This window comes from Lissotriton helveticus, chromosome 10, assembly GCF_964261635.1.
Source record: "Lissotriton helveticus chromosome 10, aLisHel1.1, whole genome shotgun sequence".
In the NCBI taxonomy this organism is placed as follows: Eukaryota; Metazoa; Chordata; class Amphibia; order Caudata; family Salamandridae; genus Lissotriton; species Lissotriton helveticus.
Window position 1 is genome coordinate 1061646253 of NC_136071.1, and position 25925 is coordinate 1061672177.

The following is a 25925-nucleotide window of genomic DNA, read 5'->3' on the forward strand; positions in this document are numbered from 1 at the left end:
AATTAGCAGAAAAGAAAATGGCCCTTGAACAACGGCGATTAGAGGGAGATCTGGAAGAGAGGCGGCGGCAAAGAGAATTGGAAGAAAAGAAACTCGCATACGAACACGAGCGTGGCCTTAAAGAACTCGAAATCAAAGCCAAACTCGAAGAAGCTGGCGCCACGGTAGCCCGGAACCCCTCACCTCCGGCCGACCCAAAGGTCCACATCCCGAAGGATATCGTCAAAGAGTACTACAAGAATGACGATATCCAGCAATGGTTCAAGGCGTACGAAGTTGCCATGACCGCGCACCGCGTTCCGCGATCAGACTGGGGTGCCGGCTTATGGGGGAGATTCGTCAGCGAAGGAAGAGACACCCTGCTGGAGCTGGCCGACGACGTAATGTCCTCCTATGACCACATGAAGGACGCCCTGCTTGTCCGGTATGGCCTCACCCCCGAGATGTACCGGCAGAGATTCAGAGACTGCAAGAAAATCCCCGGTACCACGTGGGTCGAGTACGTGAACTTTTATAGCAGGGCCCTGGAAGGATGGATAAAGGGCAGCAAAGTGTCCACCTACGAGCAGCTGTTCGACCTCATCGTTTGGGAGCACCTCTCCAACAACTGCTTTGTCGAGCTCCGACAGCATCTACTCGACAGCAAGCTAACCGAGCCCCGGAAACTCGCCGTCGAGGCAGATCGATGGGTGAGCACCCGGGTCCCCCGAACACCGATAGGAGAAACCGGTCAGGGCGGCCGGGGCCACCCCCGCCAGCGGGGAGGCGGAGGAGGACATAACCCGAGCCGAAGCTTCCCGCCAGCCTCGGGCCGGGGTCCCCCTCCAGGGAACCCCCCCGAGTAACACTTCGCCGCCCATGAAGAGGGACCCCCCAGCCCGGCCGGGGCCCCACCCGAACATTACTTGCCACAGATGCCAGCGGACTGGTCACTATGCCAGTGACCCCCTCTGCCCCATGAACCAGCGTCCCGGCACCACGGGACCTCCGACCCGCCAGTTCGCTGCTGCAGCTCTGGGAGAAGAGAGAGAAGAAGACGTAGAGGTCTACGAGGAAGACCAAATGGAGTATGAACCGGCCGCCATGGCCCTAGCCTGCCTGGGCAATAGAGACCTGGTACCCCAGGCCCCGCTACCGAGCAACACTCGAAAATACCGTCAGTGGGTCCACATCAATGGACGACGGACCGAAGCCCTCCGGGACACGGGGGCCAGTGTGACGGCCGTCCGCTGCCACTTGGTGACCCCCGAACAGATCATCCCGAACGTACGCTGCCCCGTGAGGGCCGCCGACAACTCAGAAACTCTATGCCAGATGGCCCGAATTCCCTTCGAATGGGGGGGGAGTGTCGGGCACCCTCAAGGTGACCGTCCGGGACGACGCCCCCGTGGACTGCCTCCTTGGGAACGACCTCGAGAGCTCCCCCTGGGCCCAAGTCGAGCGGAGAGAGCACCTAGGAATGATGGGATTACCAGAGTGGGTCTGTGCGACGACCCGATCTATGGCAGCCCGAGCCCCGGCATCGACCGAGGCCGCCCCGACCGAGGAGCCGGAGTGGCCCGAGCCACCGCCCTCTGCCATCCCTGAAGAATGCGACTCCGAGACCAGGCCCTCGGAGCCCGGAGACCACCCCGAGCTCAGCGACATCCCCGAACTAGCCCAATGGCGCCAAGAGAGTGGTCCCACTCGAGAACAGTTTCGGCAGGAACAGAAGACCTGCCCTTCCCTGAAGGGGACCCGCCAACAAGCCGCTGCCCAAGCTACCGGGGACACCTCAGGGTCCCACTGGGTCTACTGGGACCACGACCTCCTATATAGTGAACAGAAAATTGCCGAGCTGGGGGCCAGCCGAGTGCTAGTGGTTCCCTCCCCTGCGATTCAGAGACTTCCTTTTGAACCTGGCGCACGATGTGCCCCTCGCCGGGCACCTGGGGCAGGACAAAACTTACAGCCGCCTGGTGACCCATTTCTACTGGCCCAAAATGCGCACTGATGTCCATAACCACTGCCGCACCTGCCCGACATGCCAAGCCAGCGGAAAGAGCGGAGGGAAGGTGAAGGCCCCGCTCCAACCCTTTCCAGTCGTAACCACCCCCTTCGAGCGAGTGGGAATAGACATTGTGGGGCCCCTGGACCCTCAAACCTCCCAAGGGCATCGCTTCATACTTGTCCTGGTGGACCACGCCACCCGCTATCCTGAGGCCATCCCCCTCAGAACAATCACCGCTCCCGTGGTGGGGCGGGCCTTGATGGGGATCTTCTCCCGAGTAGGATTCCCCCGGGAGGTCGTGAGCGATCGAGGCACGAACTTTATATCTAAATATATGCGGTCCCTGTGGCAACAGTGCGGGGTCACATACAAGTTCACCACCCCGTATCATCCCCAAGGGAATGGACTTGTGGAGCGGTTCAACCGGACACTCAAGGGGATGATACAGGGCCTAGAAGAGCCACTACAACGCAGATGGGATGTCCTGCTGCCCTGCCTCCTGTTTGCCTATCGGGAGGTACCACAGAAATCCCTGGGGTTCAGCCCCTTTGAACTCTTGTACGGACACCCTGTCCGAGGTCCGCTCAGCCTGGTCAAAGAGGGCTGGGAAACTACCGTCCAAGACGCACCACCGGATGTCTACCGGTTCCTCCTGACCCTCCGAAACCAGACTCGGAAGTTCCGGGCCCTTGCAGAGGCCAACCTGGAGGCCAGTCAGGAGGACATGAAACGCTGGTACGACCAGCACTCCTCCTCCATCGAGTTCGAGCCGGGCCAGCGGGTCTGGGTCATGTCCCCGGTCGAACCCTGTGCCCTCCAGGACAAATGGTCAGGGCCCTTCAAGGTGATCGAGCGCAAGAGCCCCGTCACTTACCTCGTGGATATGGAGTCTCCCCGGAACCCCCTCCGGGTTCTGCACGCCAACCGGCTCAAACCTCATTTTGCCCGCACCAAACTGAGCCTGCTACTCGCTACCGACGATGGAACCGAAGACGACTCCGAGCCCTTGCCCGACCTCCTAAAGTGCACTGAGAAGGACGGCTCCGTCGAAGGGATCTCTCTCTCCCCCGACCTGACCCCCGCACAGCGCCGGGACTGTCACGAACTGTTGGGACAATTCACAGATCTGTTCTCCCTCACCCCCGGGGTTACCCAATGGTGTGTCCACGATGTCGACACCGGGGACAGTCAGCCAGTACGACACCGGGCCTACCGGGTCCCCGACCGAGTTCGGGCCTGCATCCAGACGGAGGTCACCAAGATGCTGGCCCTGGGGGTAGTTGAACCCTCCGACAGTCCCTGGGCCAGCCCAGTGGTCCTGGTCCCCAAGGCCGCCGCACCTGGCACCCCGCCAGAACTCCGGTTTTGCGTCGACTACCGGGGGCTGAATGCTGTTACGAGAACCGACGCACATCCCATCCCCCGGGCCGATGAACTGATCAACCGCCTGGGGGCCGCCAAGTACCTCAGTACCTTCGACCTCACCGCCGGGTATTGGCAGATCGGCCTCACCCCTGGCGCCAAGGAGCGCTCCGCCTTCTCCACGCCCGACGGCCACTTCCAGTTCAAGGTGATGCCCTTCGGCATGAAAAACGCCCCGGCCACCTTCCAGAGACTAGTAAACAAGGTACTGGCGGGGCTGGAAGAGTTCAGTGCCGCCTACCTAGACGACATTGCGGTCTACAGCCTCCGCTGGGCTGAGCACCTGAAACACCTCTGGGAGGTCCTGACCGCCCTCCGCCGGGCCGGGCTAACTGTAAAGGCCAGCAAGTGCCAGATAGGCCAAGGGTCCGTGAGCTATCTGGGACACCAAGTGGGGAGCGGCCAAGTGGCTCCCCTCCAACCCAAGATCGACGCCATCCTAGCCTGGGAACCCCCGGTCAACCAAACCGCCGTCCGAGCCTTCCTGGGGCTCACGGGGTACTATCGGCGTTTTATCAAGAACTATGGGAGCATTGTGGGCCCCCTCACAGAACTGACCTCGAAGAACCGGCCCCAAAAAGTGCAGTGGACACCCCCGTGTCAGGTGGCCTTCGAGACCTTGAAAGCAGCCATGTGTACCGCCCCTGTGCTCCAGGCCCCCGACTACAGCCGAGAGTTTGTGGTCCAGACCGATGCCTCGGAGCACGGCATCGGGGCGGTCCTATCACAAATGGACTCCACGGGAACTGACCATCCTGTGGCCTTCATCAGCCGGCGGCTGCTGGCCCGAGAGCAGCGATGGAGCACCATCGAGAGAGAAGCCTTCGCTGTTGTGTGGGCCCTCAAGAAACTCAGGCCCTACCTCTTCAGCACCCACTTCCGGGTGCAGACTGACCACCGGCCCCTAAGGTGGCTGATGCACATGCGTGGCGAAAATCCCAAACTGCTGCGATGGTCCATCTCCCTCCAAGGCATGGATTTCACTGTGGAGCATCGCCCTGGCAGTGACCACGCCAACGCTGACGGCCTGTCCGGGTTTTTCCGCCTCGACGAAGAGAGCCCCCAGGAAGATGGGTGACTCTCCCCGCCTTCAGCTGGAGGGGACGTGTGTTGGACACGGCCTCGTGGCGTGGTCCGGCCCCGTCCGCATGGAGGGCCCGGGACGACATCGGCCCTCCATTCACCGACTATCGCCCCCCCCCCTGACACGCACATTCACGAACCATCGGCGCGAGCAGCCTCCCGGGCCACCTACAGCTCTCCCCCTCCCTGGTACCCCGGCCGGACCTGCTCGCCAACGCTGCCAGCCTGGCACCCTGACCAGGCCACCCTTTCCGGCCCGACTCCATCTTGGGACCCTCACGCCCGGAACACGTGGCCGCAGCCATCCCGGGCCCGACCCCAGCGAAGCCCAGACATCGAGGCACCAGGATCCTCCCAGGTGGTAAAGTGGCCACTCGACCAGACCCCGGAGGAGGAGAGTCTCGATGGGCCTGCCACCGCCCCCGGACGCCTGGTATCGATCACTCTCCCGGCTCCCTGGGCGCTGGCTCCGCCCCCCTGCTGGGTGTCTGGACACCTGCATCCCGGCCCCTCTGACCCCCAGGCGCGAGGGTCCGGACATCAAAGCCCTCCAGTCCTATATCTGGGCCAGCCCCGGATCAAGACAGCAGTTGTATCTGGAGTCGAAGCCCTGCTGACCTCGTCGCGGCTGATCCTGATCTTAACTCCTGCACCTGGAACCTTCGAGGCCCTGCTGACGCTGTCGCGGCCTGACCAAGCTGAACTTTCTCCGAGGCCCTGCTGACGCTGTCGCGGCCTGTCCAAACTGAACTATCTTCGAGGCCCTGCTGACGTTGTCGCGGCCTGTCCAAACTGAACTATCTTCGAGGCCCTGCTGACGCTGTCGCGGCCTGTCCAAGTTGAACCATCTTCGAGGCCCTGCTGACGCTGTCGCGGCCTGTCCAAGCTGAACTATCTTCGAGGCCCTGCTGACGCTGTCGCGGCCTGACCAAGTTGAACTACCTTCGAGGCCCTGCTGACGCTGTCGCGGCCTGAACCCTTGAACTATCCACGCACCAGTGGGTGCCAAGACTGTCCCGCTACCCCCTTTCCCTCGAGACCACGACATTGCGGATCCCTCGATCCTTGCTGTTACCCTGCCAAGAACTTGCTTTGAATACCTATATAAAGAATCTAGTGAACATCTTTCCTGTGTTGTGTCTATCTGTAAGTAGTGTGATTGCTCTGCTGTTACGATTGTAGGAGAGGAGCCTCACCAAGGAGGCCTCCCTACGGCGCTCGGCCTATTCCATACAGAGAGGTGGGCCTCGGGGCGGACAGTCAGACACCTTCTGTCTCCCCTGGGGTCGCCTTTCCAACAAGGTAGTTGAAGAAGAAAGCAGGCATTTAAAAATATATAGTTTTAGAAACACTGTTGCCAGCTGTAATAAAGCTGCACAAGTGTTTAAATATAAACAACACCTTTACTGGTCACCTAGCACAAGAAACCGTAACATCCCAAACCTCTATATTCATTGTTAAAAAAACACAAATTGATGTCTGCTGCATGTTTTCACAAAATGCATTAATTACGACACTGCAGGGGGTGGCCCCACTCCCTTAAGACAAGAGAAAGCAGGTGGTTTCCAATCTTAATTTCTAGTACAATTTTGTCCCCCATTTTATGGAGCCCTAAATGATTCCTTGCTGTTATCAATCCTGTCAATGCAAGTTACATTTTCTGGCTTGTTCCATGTGTTAATATGATTTTCATTTTTACTCACCTACAGATAACACCAAATTCGTGTTTCCTTTGAATAAAGATCTGGGAACTGTTGGTGTACAGTTTCAGAGGTATCTGCTAACTGTACATAAGCAAATGGGCAGTCACTGATTGAAATTCATTTCTGAAAAATTGAGATGCATAGGTTTAATGTCCGCAATGAGCTCTAGAATGATCCAGCAAGAAGGGCCGTTGATTTATTTCTGTAGTGACAAAGGATCAAAGCTTTTGACTGGCCTGTAACCGCACTCTGTATTTTCATACCAACTTTGTAACTACTCCCTAGGGTTCTGGATTGCCTACTGTCACTATCCAGACATCATTCATGGTAATCCAATACGACAGGCCTTCTTCTATTTTAAGTTCGGGATTCAGAACAGTGATGAAAAGACCATGAAAAGTAACCGTGGGTGGGGTTCGCGGGGTTGTGCTACCCGAAAACTCTGCAAAGAGGGAAAAAAAACTCTGCTACGCGCAATAGAAAAATGCAGTTCACAGTGATTTTCAGTGCCGGATGTTTGTCCGCACTGTGCAATCATCGTGAACGCGACCATACACAGTGCAAGAGGCGCTGCTTTCCTTTCTGCTGATCGATCAGATTTTTACTCAAACTGCAGCTTTGTGAACGCGAACGGGCAATTTCTCAACGTGAGTGGTTGCGAGCATATGTGACCACTCATAATGAGAACCCTGACCCCCGTGTTGAGAAATCTCGCCGGGAGGTTTATTTTCCATGCCCGCCAACTTGATGGTGACGATCGCGAACGAGGAAAAATCTCGCCTGGAGGTGGATTTTCCTCACTAGCGCTCGCCAACTTGACATTGACGAGTGCGAGTGATGAAAAAAAATCCGCTCCGCTATGCGAGGCAGAGTTTTTCGGAACTCCGCGAGCTCCGTGCAACGCAGAGTGTAGAGAACTCCGCAAACTCAGCGAGCGGAACGGAGTTCACCGCCCAGGCTTAATGAAAAGGCCATGCCTCTCAAAGACACATGAGTCACAGAAAACTCCTAGGTAAGGTTACTAATCAAATTCAGAAATCATTCATATCTCCTTGCATTGGGCATGAAGGACAATATTTGCAAGCCACTAATAATTTTGGTAGTCCGCCCTCTCCTAAAGAAATAAGCAATGATTAATGGTTCATAATGTACTGTTACTATATATAGCCATCACTTTCTTTAAGTCTGTAAAATCAATAATATTTCAAAGAGAAGGGAAGCGAAGAGAATATGGATATATGAAAAAGGAATACCCATTTATAAAATGTCATAGTTAAAGCGAATATAAACTTGAATCAATGAATATAATATCTTTAAAAAGATCCAACAAGTACAAGAACCCTATAATCCCAATTAAAGATACGAATGCAATTTTTTCCTACCTTTCTGATAGAAATATATTTCTAGTAATGATACATAATTAAAAATTATGCTTTAAGATCTCTTGAACTTTTGAAATGTTATTGTACACTTACCAGAGAGCCCAGCAAACATCAAGGCAGTATATCCATGCTCATGCTCATTGCAATTCACATCAGCTCCATGTTGGAGCAGAAGCTTGCACATATCCTCTCGACCTTTATATGCTGCATGCATCAGAGGTGTCATGCCATGCTTGGGAGAAAAGAAATTGAAAAGTAAAATATAATCATGCCAATATTTAGGATGAAGATTATCTGTGTGAGGTGAGTACAGACCGAAGAAAACAATTGTATGTTTCAAGTATTACATTATTCAAAACTGTCCTAAATATTTCTTTTATCAAATAAAGGCACTGAATACGAGAGCTCCAAATTTTCAAAAACACTTCTAATTATTCTGACTATCCAATATATGTTTTGTGCCAAAAGTCCCTGTTAGAAATGGGGGTCTCTAGTTGGCAGAGGTAGGTATCTTAGTCCAAATAGGGAGCCTTGCTTCTAGTCAGGGTAAGGGGGGATATACTTCCCTGCTCACCCCCTTTGTAGCTTGGCAAGAGCAGACAGGCTTTTCTTATGGGCAGTGTGAAAAGCATTTGTGAACTCTTATTGTAATACAGTGAAAACACTAAAAATGGACACCACACCAGTTTAGAAAAATAAGTAATCTGTATCTAAACCAAACAACAAAAATCCACAATACAGTAAAAAGATATGACTTTAAAATGGTAGAAATAGTTCACTTCAAAGCAAACTGCAGATGCAACACTTTTCACACAAAGTACCTTGGATGCGTCACGCACAAAAACAAAATTGCAGCAGGGAAGGTGATGTGTCGGTTCCTTACACTCAGGGAAGGTAATACGTCGGTTCCTTGCCCCGGGCGAGGTGATGCATTGGTTCCTTAGTGCTGTACAGGGGAGGTGATGTGTTGGTTCCATACCGGAGAGGAGGTGATGCATTGGTTTCTTACTGTGTGGGGAGGTGATAGGTCGGTTTCTTACTACCTCCCCCAGCAATGCGACAGACTTGGCGCCGCGATGCGATGATCCAGGACCATGCGTGGATTCTTGCAGCCGCACAGCAGGGCTTGCGTCGGAATCGGTGCGGTGATCTCAGGCTACGGAAAACATTGCACTCAATGCGGCATGTAGCGATTTCTCAAGCCGCAACAGGCGCTGCGACGGTTCCTTCGGCGATGCATCGGAAACGGGTACGGATGCATCAGGCTTCTCGTGTTGCGTTGATTTTTCCGCTCCCAGCGGAAAACAGTCTCTAGACGTCCAAAACAACAGCAGGCACCTCTTTGCAGATCAGAACTCCCAGCAAGGACGTTCAGGGGAGATGGTGATGAATTCTTTGTGTCCCTGAGACTTCAGAACATGAGGCAAGGTCAGTTTCAAGCCCTTGGAGATCTTCCTCACGCAGGAGACACAGCAAACAGCAAAGTCCTTTCTCCTTTCGTTGGCAGCAAGTAGCCACTGCAGGTCAACTCCAGGCAGCAAACAGCACAGGGGCAGTATTCCTCCTCAGCTTCTCAGGCTCTTCTCCTTGGGTAAGGTTCTTCTTGATTCCCAGAAGTAATCTAAAGTTCTGGGCCCCAATATTTATACCACAAAATCATTTGTTCACTGGTGGCAGAGAAGCCCTGTGCTTGGTCAAACCCAGTTCTGTCCTCTCTGGTGCAGCTTCCTGGCAGGAGGTGGAGACAGCATTGTGGAAGGCCGACTAGGCCCATTCCGATTAAAGGAAATCTCCTCCCCTACTCTAAATGCAGCCCAAGTCTATTCAGCCCAGCCCTGACTCAGACTCTCTGGAGCCACTTCTCCGCCCCTGTTATCCAAAGCCAGACATGCAATACACAAACCTAGCAGAGGCACACTGGGTGGCTAAGCAAGCAAATACCTACTTTCTAAAAGTGGTATTTTCAAACACAGAAAGTAAAAATCACTGTCACTAAAAGATGCATTTTAACATTCGAAGTTCAGGCACCCTAAACTTTATTTTCCTACCTTGTTCCCTGGGGTAGTTCTGTTTATAAGATGTTATAAGCAAACTCCCCATTCTAACCTATGGGAACAGATACCATTGCAATAGTGAACAACGAAATTGGCAGTATTTCACTACCAGGACATGCAACAGGTACCAGGGCATGTCCTACCTTTCACATACACTGCACCCTGCCCACAGTGGTGCCTTGGGCTTACCTTAGGGGTGACTAAAATATAAGAAAAGGGAAGGGTAGGGCCTGGCAAGAGGGTGCACTGACCAGGTCGACATGGCAGTAGCAGACTGAACACAGGCTCTGCCATGGCAGGCCAGAGTCACATTTACAGGCTGCTTGGGTGGGTGTAACAATCAGTGCTGCAGCCGACAAGCAGAATTTGATTTACAGGCCCTGGGCACACACAGTGCACTATACTAGGGACTGACTAGTAAATCAAATCAGCCAATCATAGAAACACCAATCCATAACAACAATTTACAAAGGGAGCACTTGCACTTTGGCACTGAATAGCAGTGGCAAAGTGCCCAAAGCGTCTTGCAATCAGAAAAATGTCTCCAAGACCACATCAGCAATCATCCGCATATCACATTCAGGAAGGGAAGGACCTTGAAGAGTAGATTAGGCCCCACCGTACCATGTACGATCACGGAAACGACTTGGCTTAGACCTAACACTCTGGGGTTCTACAAATGTGGCTTCTGTATGGTGTGCAGATGGGCCAAACATGGCATCAAGCATTTTACAGATTTTGGTGGCAAAGACTATGAAATCAGGTGCAACATCAACTGCACCACCAGGTCCGTCATATACATCATAGAATGCATGTGTTGTAAAATCTATGTTGGAAGCACCATCAGACCATTGAACGACAGAATTATGGAACACATCAGAGCCATACACAAACAGGACCCGAAATACCGGATAGCATTACATGCTGCCGCTTGTCCATCAGAGGGGGTAGAGAAAAATGTACTTTTTTTGGTATGGATGCGACACAGTCCAACTTACGAGGTGGGAATAGGGAACTCCGACTTAGACGCACTGAGTCGATGTGGATCATGCGTTTACATACAGTTGAACACAGCGTCAATTTTGATCATGAAATGCAATACTTTCTGAGAAATTAGTGTCAGTTCCACATGTGTTTGGTACCTGAACTCTATTGAAGCACATCATAAACATGTTTTTCTTCCAACAGTTCACATTGACATGCAATTCTGTAATTTTATAAACTGGAATTGAGTTTGCACTGTGTGCAACGTAAAAGACGCGAACACCATCACAGTGTGTATGCATATCCTCTCTCATATGTCCTGTATACACTTATTGTTTCAAAAGGAACCATAATGTTACATGCTAGAGGTTTCTTTCTACTTCCCCTGTGTTACAATTTTTGTTTGAACAAGCGATAACATTTAGTGTACCTTGGAACCAGACTTGATGTATGTCACAGTTTTTAGTGTATATATTCAATTTAACTCCTACTCATGATGATTACATAGTCTTTAAGCAATGGATTATCTTCTATGATCAGCAATACTTGTGTGACAATGTGGTGGAAATAGATGTCCATCACCTTATTTTAAAAACTGGAAATTTCCACAATATCTTTTTATCTAGTGTATCGTGTACTTCAACTGTATTTGATTTATGGGTCAGACCGACCAGATGTTGCCTTTTCTCTGCTCTCCTTTTTCTTTTTCTTTCATTGCTCTTAATTTGGTCATATGTTGTTATCCAAAAATAGCATAAGAATTGGCATGCTATACCTTCGCAACGCATTTGTAACTTAATTGTCTCGATCTAGTCATGATTTTTAATTGGGTTAACATGCCCAGAACTTGAGCTAACTCCTGTCACCAAGCACACACGAGGTGGGGGAATACACGGAAACATGGTCATTATCACGAATGCAATAGGCACGACACTCTATACTTAACTGTCCTTCCCGCTCTGTCACCTCTAGTGAATTTCTTCACTCTCTCGTTGGACTACCGTTTAGATATCCTTTGCACAGAACGATGTGCACTTGCTCTTTCCGTGACAAGTGAGATAACAGAAGATGTTAAACAGTCACAATAGGCTGGAGCGCTTGTCTTGAGGGATTCCCTAAAGGGGAAATAGGCAGGACTTGCATCAATTCAGTCGCAGGCCTGAGGCCATGCTAAAGCTATCTAGACCTCCATCACCCCTGGCAAATCACGAGATAGGTCCCTAAGGAATACCAATATGTCACCCGTATAAAGTGAGATAATTATCCACGTGACGCCACTGCATATACCCCATTGTGGACCTCGTTGTCTAAAGAGGCCAGTCAGTGGTTCTACGGCCTGGGCAAAAAGGAGCGTGGACAGCCCTGCCGGGTGCCTCAAACCCGGAGGGTACTGAAATGTCTCTAGAAGTTCACACTCTTGCAATCGGGTCCTTGTGCAATAGGTCTATCGAACTGTAGAGCTCTGGCCCCTGCCCCAAACGCCTCAAGACACCCTGGCGATAGGACCAGCAGAAGGAGTCAAAGGCCTTCTCTAGGTCTAGTGAGAGAGCCACTCCAGACAAGGGTTGTTGCACAAGTAGGAGGAAATCTAAGAGAGGTGGTGGACATAAATGTATGGTGGAAACAAGGTTGAATATGGGGTTTTAGATTGTCAGTCCAGGAGTCTTGATCTTCACTTGGTTATATTTCAAAGTGAGCAAGTATTTCAGTAGGTCAGTAATTGGCATCAATGTAGCTGTGTTCAAATTATCCCTCAAAACATTTGTTCATATGTGCAAAACTTTTCAAATACACATCACATGATATAAAGACGTAAATAGGAAAAAAACACTTCCAACATACCTCATCCAAACAATTGACACGAACATTCTTGTCACCCAATAACCTTGCAGCATCTTGAACATTTCCTTAAAAAAAACAAAAAAAAAGATTTTCAAATCAAGAAAATTAAAGAGTTCATCATATGTCAGATTCATAGAATTAATAATAAAAGACTTATTTGGAAGGATCAGTTGTGATGATTTCCTAAAGAATAGAAACAATCAATCCTTTTACGTCCAATCTAGTAGGTCTGTACTAGATCAAATCTAAACTTGCAAATAGTGTTCAGTTGGACTTGGGTTTAATCATATACGCTTGGAAATAATGCCTGGGAAAAATAACACTTTCAAAAACAACAAAAGAAGTCAAACAACAGGTATGAAATTACACTGCCAGTACAATACTGTTGACCCAATGGCAACACCAATACCTAGCTCCTACTTCGTCGGACTATACTGGACTAAACGCGGTAGTTCTGCCTCAGAGGTGAGGATGAGGCAGACGGACTGAATCCGTGGGCGCAGGTGAGTGCGTTCAAAGATCCAAGGATGTGGAGGTCTAATAACTAATAGCCGGCAGTAGTATACAGCCTGCGGCGCGGAGGCTGCGAAAGAAGAACTGTGAACATCAAGCACCGGAGAAGTCTTGGGTGGACGGAGTTGAATAGGTGTGGAGGAAGGCATGCATCTTACAGAAATGCGCTTCAAATACGTCAATTCCTGCTGAAGGTACTTCAAGCCTTATACTCCTGTACAGAGATCCCATAAGCATATGACATGAACCTGCTCGGAATCGGCGTTTTAGTTTTGGGAAGCTTGCTTAAAAACAACAAGCAGCAACAGTTTACTGCACACTTCTAAACTAAGAAGAGAGTAAGGGAAATATTTACTTGTTCCATGACTCTCACTGGGTAGAAATGTGATCAATTATGGAGGGTGGAATGTAGTTAAAAAAAAACGTACTGCCGGTCCTTTCAACAGCCACTGACGAACATAAATTATGAATTAGTTTTAACACACAGACTGAATGCACCATTGTCATGACGCAGGGAACCCGAGGCACAGGAACGTGTAGAATGAAGTTTATTGTAGCCAGGGTTGGATTGGGATGAAAAATGTGCCCGGGCACACTAAACAAAACAAGTCTTCGCAGCTCAATGCTGTTTGGGAGGTGGGAGGGGAAGTAGGAGAGGGGGAGTGACAGGGATGAAAGCGCTAGAGTGCGATGTGCAGGCGGGGTGGGGAGCGGATCCTTTGAAGTGTGATGAGGCACAGACAAATGGTGGTTTGTGACGTAGCTGGATTGTGCACGCGCATAGTTCACATGAACTGTGCGTGATCTGCCGTTGGTAGACTGTCCTTTTGCCCTTACTATAATCTCCGCCAGCAATGCACAAGCGCATTGGCAGGCCGAGACCTGAAAACGTATACTGCATGTCTTTACTGGTTGAAAACTGCCCTAGTTTGCAAACATGGAACACTTTTTCAGCTAACTAACTCACTAATGGGGACCCCTTTTATTTTGGTACACGGCCTACTTTCTGTCCCAGTCTGATGCTGCACGTTAGGCCGGGCCCCTGGAATTATCAGATTGTGCGGTGGTGGCGATTTCTGCATAAATATGCATTAGCCACATAATCCATCATCTGCTGCATAATCTACAGAATTTAACGACAAAACTGCTTTCTATCTCAAACTGTTCAAAAGTTACTAAAAATGCAGCAACACATCTTGCCGCATGTGGGAAGGCCCTTTGAAAAGCTGGATTAGTCAACTTTCTGTTCCCACCGCTAAAGGTGGGTGTTAAATTGGTACTAATGGGTGCAACCAATGACCAAACAATGTTACCAAGTTTAACAAGCATTTGCAATGCAATAGGTCTCGCATTAGGAAAGTTTGAGGTATTGGTATTGTAAATGACAAATATTTTATTTATGTGTTGGTTTTGAAAATAGCGAAATTAATAGCTTTGTCATTTACAATGCCAATAGTTTTAACTTTCGCAAACGTGACACCGATAGCATTTCTAATGCAATATGTGTTGTATTTACATGACTTAGATGTATTAATATTACAAATAACAATGGCTTTTATTTTTGTTAATAATTAATACTTAAATAAAAGTTATTGTAATTTATAATGGCAATAGCTTAAACTTTTGTAAATAACTTTTGGGAAGATTATGTTCAGTGTATTTTATTGTGATGAAAATCCAAGAACAGAAGTGAAATATTAACATCTTTTTGTGACATTTGTAATAAATCGTGAAACATTGAGAGAACATATTAGAACCAGTTGTTGAATGGTTGCACAGAGTGATGCTGTGGCGTTCAGTGGTGCTGAGTGATGCTGTGGCGTTCAGTGGTGCTGAGTGATGCTGTGGCGTTCAGTGGTGCTGAGTGATGCTGTGGCGTTCAGTGGTGCTGAGTGATGCTGTGGCGTTCAGTGGTGCTGAGTGATGCTGTGGCGTTCAGTGGTGCTGAGTGATGCTGTGGCGTTCAGTGGTGCTGAGTGATGCTGTGGCGTTCAGTGGTGCCGAGTGATGCTGTGGCGTTCAGTGGTGCCGAGTGATGCTGTGGCGTTCAGTGGTGCCGAGTGATGCTGTGGCGTTCAGTGGTGCCGAGTGATGCTGTGGCGTTCAGTGGTGCCGAGTGATGCTGTGGCGTTCAGTGGTGCTGAGGAGTTGAGGGATGCTGTGGTGCTGAGTGATGCTGTGGTGCTGAGTGATGCTGTGGCGTTCAGTGGTGCTGAGGCGTTGAGGGATGCTGTGGCGTTGAGGGATGCTGTGGCGTTGAGGGATGCTGTGGCGTTGAGGGATGCTGTGGCGTTGAGGGATGCTGTGGCGTTGAGGGATGCTGTGGCGTTGAGGGATGCTGTGGCGTTGAGGGATGCTGTGGCGTTGAGGGATGCTGTGGCGTTGAGGGATGCTGTGGCGTTGAGGGGTGCTGTGGCGTTGAGGGGTGCTGTGGCGTTGAGGGGTGCTGTGGCGTTGAGGGGTGCTGTGGCGTTGAGGGGTGCAGTGGTGCTGTGGCGTGGAGTGGTGCTGTGGCGTTGAGTGGTGCTGTGGCGTTGATTGATGCTGTGTATGATAGCGCATTTAGTCTGAGGTCTAATACCTAAATACCGGGTATGATAACATTGTATTGCATTACAGTTTCATTTACATAGACACGGTCGATCCTGCTATCTTGATCGACCGTGTCAATAATGCGGGTATTCAGGGCAGGGCCCTGACTTGGATCAGGTCTTTTTTACACCAGCGCTCCCAGTCAGCTCATCTGTCCACCTTCTTTGCCCCCTACTTCTCTCTTTCTTGTGGTGTTCCTCAAGGTTCTGCTCTTTCGCCTCTTTTGTTTAACCTTTATATGCAACCTCTCATAGTTTCTCTCCGTCACACTCCGGTCACTATCTTTAATTATGCAGATGATTTACAGTTGATTTTTCCTGTCGATCCCTCCCCCTCCTCCCGTGCTAATTTTCAATCCACCATGCTTGCTATCTCTGAGTGGATGCATTTCAGTCAGTTGAAGCTCAATCCCAACAAGACGGAGTTAGTACTGATAGGAGGGTCAGCTAACCCTTGGAATTCCAGCTTCTGGCCCCCTCTCTCGGACCTCCGCCTTGTCCCGTCAACTTGGTGAAAAGCCTAGGTGTAATTATACCTAGTGACTTGTCCATGAGGCCTCAAATTAATGCTGTTACATCCTCCTGCTTTTTACATCTACGCAGGATTTGCAAAATTCGTAGGTTTCTTACTACTGAAGCCCTCATACTTGTCATCATGGCTCTTGTCATCTCGCGTATTGACTACGCTAACTCCCTCTATGTTGGGATACCTGCCTACCATCTTCATCGGTTGCAGCTGGTACAAAATCAGGCGGCAAGACTGGTCTTCCACCAGCCCAAACACCAACATGTCTCGCCCCTGCTGAAGCGATTGCACTGGCTTCCAGTGGCCTCCCGCTGCATGTTTAAATTGGGCTGCACTGTCTTTAAGGCTCTCATTGATCTTGCCCCTGCTTTCATCATTTCCAGCCTAAAGCGTCATATCCCCTCAAGAGCCCTCCGCTTCACTGCCCATAACCTACTAATCACCCCTAGGTATAAACGCAAAAAGCATGGAGGTCTGTGCTTTTCTTTCCTGGCTCCCTCACTGTGGAATTCCCTTCCGATTTCACTCCGACTCTGCCCCAATTATACCTGTTTTCGTAAATTACTTAAAACCCACCTTTTTAGGTCTCGCCTGTCGATGCGCATGCGCATCGAGCAAGCGAGACTATAGGGGCTCATCCAGACTTTATCTAACTTGCAAGGAATCGTGGCGATTCCTTGCAGTGCCCGTGACTTTTAAGCTCAATGCGCATGTGCATTGAGCTTAAAAGCGCGTGCACATGCCCCCAGCCGCCTGCCTTGCCTACTCTCTCTCACAGCCTCCCCCAGCTCCGCCCCCTCACTACTTGATTGCACGGCCGCTAGGCCGTGCCTCCCCTACTCTCCTCCCCCCTCCTCCTCTCCTCCCGTGCCTGCCTGCCGCTAGGCCGTGCCTCCCCTACTCTCCTCCCCCCTCCTCCTCCTACTGCCGTGTCGCACCTCTCCCCTCTCCGCCCCCTCCCCTGCCAGCCGTGTTACGGTGAAAGGCTTGTTTTGTTACACGACATTCCTGGGGATTTACTTTTCAAAGTACAGGCTATCTTAGGACCGTGAAGAGGATACAGCGTGTACACATAACACTGCAGCAAGCATGCTGAAACGCCATGCACAAACGTTCAAAACAATAAAATAATAATGTATTTGCACTATTCAGAGCTGCAGGACTTGATTTGGATCCGGATTTATTATGTGAATGTTTTTGTTTTTCGAGGACTCATGTGATTCTCTCACTTGGAATGAACTGCCGAGAGTCGTGAACATGCCTAGCTCGTCGACGGAAGACACTCTTGGTGTCTCTGGCTAATTAAACTACTTCTTATGTACGTTGACCAGAATTTAAAAACGATATCGGGACATTCTGCAAGGATATAAGTAGGGCTACACATTTACATTGACAGAATAACTTAAGCACCACCCTTACCAACTTAGTGAGCTACTATGGGGAATGATGTGCAACGTTTAGCCACCGTGCCATCTAACTGAATCACCTAGTCGGAGATTTTAATCGCTTCTTGACTGTCAGTATTTCCATCAACTGGGGCTTGCATTTACAGTATTTCAGTTCTTACAACTGTATTGTCGCGGATACCATGAGCTGGGTTGCAACAATCATTTAAATGTTCAGAGAACATGTACAATTATCAGCTAGGAGGTTGAAGACTGTTAAATCTAAAACCCGCATTCTGGGGTAAGAGTCATTCTCCACGGCCGCCAAGCCACATCAAAGGCTTCCGCTGACCCGGCATCAATCACCCTCCCCCAGCGCTGCCCCGCCCCCTGCTTCACAGCCATCTGACTTATTCACGGCCGCAGGCCGTGACTCGACAGTCCTGCAGTGCTTAACTCCCTCCTCCTCCCTCGCCAAAGAGCACCCCGACCCCGCAATGGATTGTATCCTGTGTGTCTTCTCAATATCAGGCTTCCTCTGTCGGTTAGGTATTTCGGTCACCAGGGTTACCGACTTGAAGAAAAGTAGGCTCTTGAATTCCCAGAGTGGCTCATGTCCACGGCTCAACATCGACTCTACTATCAGCAACCCATACAACCGGAAAGGATGACGGCCAAAAAACGGAGGTCAGGTCGTACATTAATCACCAGACAGTGTACCAAGCCAATCTGCTGAGGAATAGAGCTCTCCATCTAGCCTCCCCCCTCCCCTTCTCTGCCTTCCCTCCGTCTTGTTTTTTTACTGCCTCATTAGTTAACCGCCCCACCTCCACTTTGTTGTCTAGTTGGCAGACTCAGCTGAGACAACAACTGAATGGGTGCATGCAATAGGTCTCGGAGCATTTGAGTTAGAGCTTTTAGATTTGTTTATGGCTTTTTTTCTTTGTAATTCTTTAGCATTGCCTACAGGAAACAAAAATGCTAAAGATAAAAAAACAAAAACATAAACAATTCTAAAAGCACAAACTCTAATGCTGCGAGACCTATTGCATTTCCAGTGCTCCCTCTTAAATTATATTGACGGTGCAATGTCGATGGTTAACAAAACGCACAGATCAATACAGCTGTGTAGAGCGACAAGGAGACAGATGTTTAAGTTGTTGGCTGTGAAGGGAGCTCACTCAAAGCGTTGGGTACGGCTGCCTTCGGTATTAAGAGAGCTCAGGTGTTGGGGCAGATAGTTGACTCTGCTTCAGTCACTGAGTTTACAGATATCTTAATGGAAAATATATTCGCAGGTAGTGCTTCACGACTTTCCCAGCTTATTTGATTAGAATTGGTAAATTAATTTACCACAGGTTGCTAATTGTTGTTTGATAGCATTGTGGTTAATTTAGCTCTACACTCTGACTTGGCTCACAATTTATAATGCCGTAGATTGCCCCAGACACCTGCTTTTTTAAAAAAAACACACACAAGACTCTACCTGATCTGCTTTTGTGAGAGCTACAGAGGTCTCTGGGTCATTTTCATTTTGTTTAGGCACAAACTTGTTCGGTCGTGTATATCAAGAAATTACTTATTATTTAATCAAAGTTTACCTGGAGGCAGTCAGTCTTCGGTAGACATTGCAGTTCATACGTTTGGTGGCTGCAGGGATAAGGGAGGAGGGGAACTAGACTAGTCTTGCATGTCAAAATGTTAGTCTCTTTATGTGAGGGACTTTTGTATGCGGTAGTTACTGTAGCAAGCGCCCTAGGGCGGCAGCTCCGGTGCAGTAGTTGTGAAAGCCTCCAGCAGTTTAAAAAAAAAAAATGTATGTATGTAAGCAATGTAACTTTTCTCCAGAAGATGTTCTTTGAACTGTTTCAAGTTGGATTCTTAGGGGGTTTTGAAAGCGAATTGGAACTCAGCCTTGTTACATTTCATTCCGCTCCCCACAGCACTAATTGGTTCTTTGGGTCCTGCCCTAGTGGAACTGATTAGATCGGGGCTGTGGTCCCTCTCCGCCCTCCTTAGTCACCTGTATCTGATTCTTTAACGGCTCTAACCTCCATAGCGCACCGTGTCCTGAGTTTACTCATTCAGTGCGGTTATATTGATGACCCTGTTGCCACAAGTACATTTCTGGGGAGAACTCGCCTTGCGGATGAGTGCCACATCACTTGGTCTTGATGGTCCCACTCTGCCTCATCCCCGTCCCAACAAGCTAGTTGGCTCGCTTCCGACAGTTTACACCTCCCGTTTATTTTTTATATATAAAGAATGGGCTCAGTACACTGAGAATGGCGTTGGGCATTGATTGCTGTTTCAGACTCCGAGAGTAGTTGAAAATTCCTTGCACAACAATTAATTTCGGGATCTACCCACTGTAGACCAAGTTCAAACATATGAATTGTTTAAAAATAGCATTTGAGTGCAGTGTCTTGAATTAGATAAAACTGTATAGACGATTGGAATGCGTTTTTTTCAAAGACATAAAACATGAATTGGCCTTTGTACCTCCTGATTTTTGTGAGGATTGTAATCATTAGTTTCCTAATTTGTCATGGTGTTCGTTTGGCACTCTTTGAGCTAAAATATTTAATTCCAGTTGATTATTTTTGAATCATCAATCTCATGCTTTAAGTTATGCTCTTGTACCAGGTTTTAATTAGTAATAATCATGCATGTGAATGTGAGGATTTAGGTTTGGCATATATATTGCTAAATGTGTGCTTGAGACAAGGGCCATATTATGATGGCGGTGGGACCGCCATTGTCAGCCCATAAATTGCAATCCCACCACCGTCCGACCCAGCATTACGTGCCCATCGCAATATGATGGTGGGGGGTGGTTGCGACCGCCATAGATCCGATGGGCTCAAGGAGCTAGTCTGACCACCGGAGGTTCCGCTGACCCTACCATGGTGGCGGTGCCTGCCAGGCACTGCTGTAGAGTTGCGATGTCCCTTCCCACCGGTTGTTTCATGGCGGTTTACCTGTCATGAAAAGGCAGGCGTAGAGGGACTGTCCCTACTTATCCCTGAACCATGTGGCAGGCACTGTATGGTAACAACAAATAAAGGAGGTGTCCGGTCAAGAAAAAGATGGTGCGAAACTGGATACCAAAGATAAACTCTAGCCCAAGTGTGTCTTAATGGTACTGATGGGGTGCAGTGCTATGGTGTAAACAGGTGAGTGAGATTAAAAATGACTACCAAGACAAAAATTATGTTTAATCGGTATTATTTTAGCGCCAAGATTAAAAAACGCCTGATAGTCTGAAAAAACTTGGGCTAGAGTTTATCTTTGGTATCCAGTTTCGCACCATCAATGTTGATGAGTTGGGCGACCTGTGGATATACCATATGAATCCCACATGATGATGCTCCGCCGTAAGGGTGGGCTGATGGGAATTTCTCAACCAAGTGTTGCCTTTGTTGTTGCTGCTTGATGGTCTGCATTCTAAAGCCTTCTACAGCCTTCAGTATAGGACACACACATCTTTTTTCTTCTTCTTTTTCTTGACTGGACACCTCCTTTATTTGTTGTTGTCATATATTCCGGGGTACGGAGGTGCTAAGGTCGATAAATATATACCCCTAGACCCCCAGTCCAACCTTTATTTCTTTAGGCACTGTATGGTGCCTTTCACATAGTGCAGGGATATGCACAGAGTGTATATTTTGTGCTGTAGCCGCAGCACACGCTGCAATACAAAAGATAGACATCACAACCGGCTTTAAAGCAGTTGCATCGTGATACCGGTTGCTAGACCATCAACAGATAGTCGGGCGATTCTGTATTAAAAGGGATGGCTGTCGGATGTAAATCCAATCGCCATCCTTATCAGGTCCTAAAATTAAATGTTTCCCGTGTTGTGATTTTACACAACCTTTGCTAAATGCTTGCTACATTTTTATTTTTTCAATGAAGATTTGAAAGCCTGCTTCCAAATCTGCATTATACCCTAGACTAGTGCTGGACTGACTGCCTCAACGATGCAGGCTTCTCAATCTCCCCATCCTTTCATTACCTGTACACATCTTTTTTGACCCTCACCTCTCGCCCTGCCCCCCTCCCTCGTTACCAGAATGAACTGCACCCTCTTCTACAAACTGATGTTTAAATGCTCTCCGTTACCTGAGCCTTACTTTACGTTTGATTACTTTGGCTGAGATGTAGAGAGCGACATTGTGGTATTACGTCAAAGTTTATGTGCGTGCTTGCAATAGTAAAAAACTTCTTGAAGGGCAGCTTCTGTATGTGGGAAGCATTAAGAACACATGCAGCTTCTTTTGAGTCTGTGCCAGCCAGTAGCTGTGACTTGGTGTCAGTCATCAAGAGGCCTAGAATGGTAGGATCATCTGAAGTCTGACGTCACTGTCAAGAATATGCTTCATTGTTTTTCTTTTGGCCACTTCAAGGCACTTCTAATTTTTTTAGTATGGACTCTTTGTTTGAAGTAAAGTCAGGACAGTCTTAATTCAGGTCATCACCAAAGAAACTTTTGGCATTAGGTCTTGTGGCTTGTGTTAAATTAGGTATTTTGACAGTTTATGGGAGAACAGCTGTGGTCCTTTGAGTTTGTCAGCTTTGTGTGCCCAATGCCACCTTGACTTGGTGCATCTACACAGCTCTCAATCCCACCCTGGGTAGTTACAATGTGGGCTCCGAGCAAATTGGAGAAGCAGGCATTGCTCTTATGGATCCCAAATCTATTTCTTGTGGTTTACACAGATTTTGATGATCTGCTTTACCTGATTAGGTTAGCTAACCATCCTAATGATGATGTCATTCTCCCATTCTCATGCAGTTAATCTTGGACTTGTAAGCTTACTGTCTCCTGTAAACATTTTGTTTCAATAGTGGCCTATCGGAAGCCTTATCATTTCTTGCCAGAAGGGTGTTTAAAGTTACTCCCAGTTAGCAGTCTGATCGAAATGCACACAATGTTCCCTTTTTGCCTCTTGGCTGTTACAGAACTCGGGCAGAAAAAGGAAGTAGGATTAACCAACCAACCAACACTGTCGTACCAGAAAGCTTGTGCATTGTTGCTGCTTATTACATTTAGTTTATTTTTGTTGGCTGAAGCACAGATTGCTGGGTGAATTCCAAATGTAACAGACAAGTTTTAGTTCACATGCTGAATAAGCTTGTGTGAGGGGAGTGCTTTGGCTTATGCTTTGCTTTAGGTGACGATGACCTATTATTTTAAAGCTGCAACTTGTGGTTTTCACATTAGGGTTTGGGTGAGGGGCTGGCATATAGAAATTGAAAAGGATTCGTTTGGCTCCACATCAGCTGTAGATTAGTATTAAACAGTAGTCTGCTGATTCCTTTGTAAGTTTATGTCCTTCGAAAAACAGATCCTGGCTGCCAAATTTTAAGTGTATTAAAAAGACAGTATGACTTTAATTTGGTTGTATATGTGTGTGTCAAAGCTCTTTCTCCAAATGTGTTCTTACTTTTTTTTTGTATCTTACTCTTTTTTTTTTTGTAATACCCGTTTCAAGTTGTATTTCTCCAATGTAAATCTTTCTGTTAGTGGACATGCTTGCCTATTTGCCCTGTCTATTAAGAGTCTTGCACCAGATGTTTTATAAGTATTTTAATGGTTGCAATCGGCTGCAGAGAAGTCCACTTTGTTGCAGCAATCCGAACTATAACCTTTTCATTGAACAGTTTTCAATATATTTGACTGTTTTTAGGTCTCGCCTGTCAATGCGCATGCGCATTGAGCTTGCGAGACTATGGGGGCTTAAACAGACTTTAACCAACTTGCGCGATTTCATGGCGATTCCTTTCAGTGCCCGTGAAATTTAACCTCAATGCGCAAGCGCATGGACATTAAAAGCGCGTGCACATGAAAGCGTCAAGGCTCCCTCCCACGGCTATCCCCAGCATGCGCTGTGCCTCAGGCATTTCTCCTCCCCTAATTTATTCACTGCCACGGCTTTCGCTTTGACAGGCGCCGGTCCGTCTCTCCCCTCCTGGCCCCCTCTCCCCTTTCTTTCTAGCACGCTCATACAGTCCACAAAAATCGCAGCCTAAAGAATTAAAAGAAGACGTGCAAACTCCTTTCTGAAATCGCCGCCGGTCCGTCTCTCCCCTCCTGGCCCCCTCTCCCTTTTCTTTCTAGCACGCTCATACAGTCCACAAAAACAAACGAGTTCAAACTGAAATCCCCGCCGGGCAGTCTCTCCCCTCCTGGCCACCTCTCAGCATACATTGTAACACAAAACTGAGAGCAACTTCGAGGCACAGGAGGGATGGCTAGCTTTCCTTTAAACATACTTGTGTACAAACTTAATAAAAGACACAGACTCACCACCATTCAGCAGGCATACTATTTTCCCCCCTCCCTCTACAGCGTGCTATGGAAATGTGGGGGATTGTATCTCTAGGCTTGCACCTAATAAAAATTTCCGATGTTGCCATCATTGGAATAACGTTACTATAACATTTACAATGCTTGGGGACAATAAATATATGCGAAAATTTACAGTATGTCTTTTGGGTCATAAGGGAGATTGCTTTTTACGAACGAAACAAACACAGAGCCTCTCTCCCATCCACTTCACTAAACACTCCACCCAACCCCCACAACACCCACCAATACGTCTGTACCGCTCGGACCACTCTTCAATTCCATTTACATAAACACACAGGCCCCAGACTCCAAGGCTTTCGTAAACAAAACGACAGGATGCTAGAGTGCTTTAAGCGCCGTCGTCGAGATTCTAATCCGTTGTGAAGTTGCTTTTGGGATATGCTAATTTGAACAGCAGAATGCGAGCCGGTTGTTAGCCCTAGAACCCCAACAACAACAAAAAAAAAAACACATCCCACTGAAAGAAAAAAAAAACACTGGAAACGTGACGCTTTTTTTAACAAAACTCCTATAGTTCACATTTTGCACACAGACTTAAAGCTTACAAGTTACGACTTACGTTCTCTTAGGGTACATACAGCCTCAATCCCATTTACCAACATACATTTGATACTTACAGACTCTAGCCTCTACGCTTACATTATAAAACTTTGAAACACCGCAAGCAATAAAAAATTAACCACTTAGTCATAGGAGGGGGTGCTGGCTTTCATTAAACATACTTATCTACAAATACAATTAAAGACACACTCACTCCCATTCAGCTCCATACATCAGCTCATACCATTTCGCCACAACTTTGTCACCCTTTACGTCTTTCGAAATAAATCAACCATCCTCTCTCCCATTCATCAGCATACATTCGATACATTCAGACTCTAGCCTCGAATATACAGCCTAAAGAAAAAAAAGAAGACATGCTAACTCCTTTAATTAATCATCAGCCCGCCTCTCTCCCATTGAGCAGCATACTTATGCTCATACCATTTCGCCACACCTTATGATAAATTTACCTATATACACACAAAACAACCAGCATCTCTCTCATTCAACATCATATATTGGGTACATTATTTTACATCCAAATTATGCAGCCTCTGTCCCATTCAGCAGCATACATTAGATACTTTCAGACTCTAGCCTCAAACATACAGCCTAAAGAAATAAAAGAAGACGTGCTAACTCTTTTATTTCCTCATCAGCCAGCCTCTCTCCCATTGAGCAGCATACACCCCCTCACCCTCACACCCCTCACGCTCACACCCCTCACCCTCACATCCCTCACCCACACACCCCTCACCCTCACACCACTCAAGCCACAGATGGGTGTGCGATGGGAGGACACTCAGCTTGCAGGGCTGTACTTCTATCCCCTGCTGCACTCTCCTGCTCTCTAGAAATGTGGCATAACAACAAGAGCTGCCATCAAAGTCACGTAAATACAAATCATGTTGCATTCCAAATGCTATAGGTGTCACATTCACAAAAGTTAAAACTTTTGGCATTGCAAATGACAAAGCTATCAATTTAGCTATTTCAAAAAACTACACAAAAAAAAAATAATTTACAAGACCATTAGCTCCTACTTTTCTAATGCGAGACCTATTGCATTTCCAATGCTTGTTCAATTAGCTTATGAGTAATCCTGCTGTTCTGTTTCCCCGTTATTTGTCTGTGAGCGCCATGAAACCGACTGGTGACCGTGCGCGTTATAAATGATTTTAACATAACATAACATAACATAGTGTATTACCTCTGACCGGGCTTTGAAGCAAGTGCTGCTTTTAGGGTTGTTTCGTGGTCTAACATTTCTGTACATCATTTTCAGAATGTTCCCCTGGGCTATTTTTATAATGTAAGAGAGAGAGAGACACACACACACAATGTGTGCGTGTTTGGCTGGTTGAGAGAATGAGTCCACTTCTGGAGGTAGGTACTGTTAGGGTGTATACACAGTGGTGGCTGCGATGTTTAAATGTGAAATGAGGTGGGGCCTAAATACATACCTTGAACTGGACAAAGTGAATGAGCGAGCCCAACTCTTTCAAAGGGGGGTTGGATGGCTCCCCCCGAA

General features: G+C 48.0%; 1 protein-coding gene across 2 annotated transcripts in view; it reads right to left on the reverse strand.

Moving 5' to 3' along the window:
- ANKMY2 (ankyrin repeat and MYND domain containing 2) overlaps window positions 1-25925 on the reverse strand; it is a 187642-nt gene that overhangs the window by 152090 nt on the left and 9627 nt on the right. For both annotated transcript variants that reach the window (XM_078663774.1, XM_078663775.1), the window contains exons 2-3: window positions 12461-12525; window positions 7674-7812 (exon numbers count right to left, since the gene is read on the reverse strand). In XM_078663774.1, the coding sequence (XP_078519900.1) occupies window positions 7674-7812; window positions 12461-12525 (204 nt within the window). The remainder of the gene's footprint in view (window positions 1-7673; window positions 7813-12460; window positions 12526-25925) is intronic.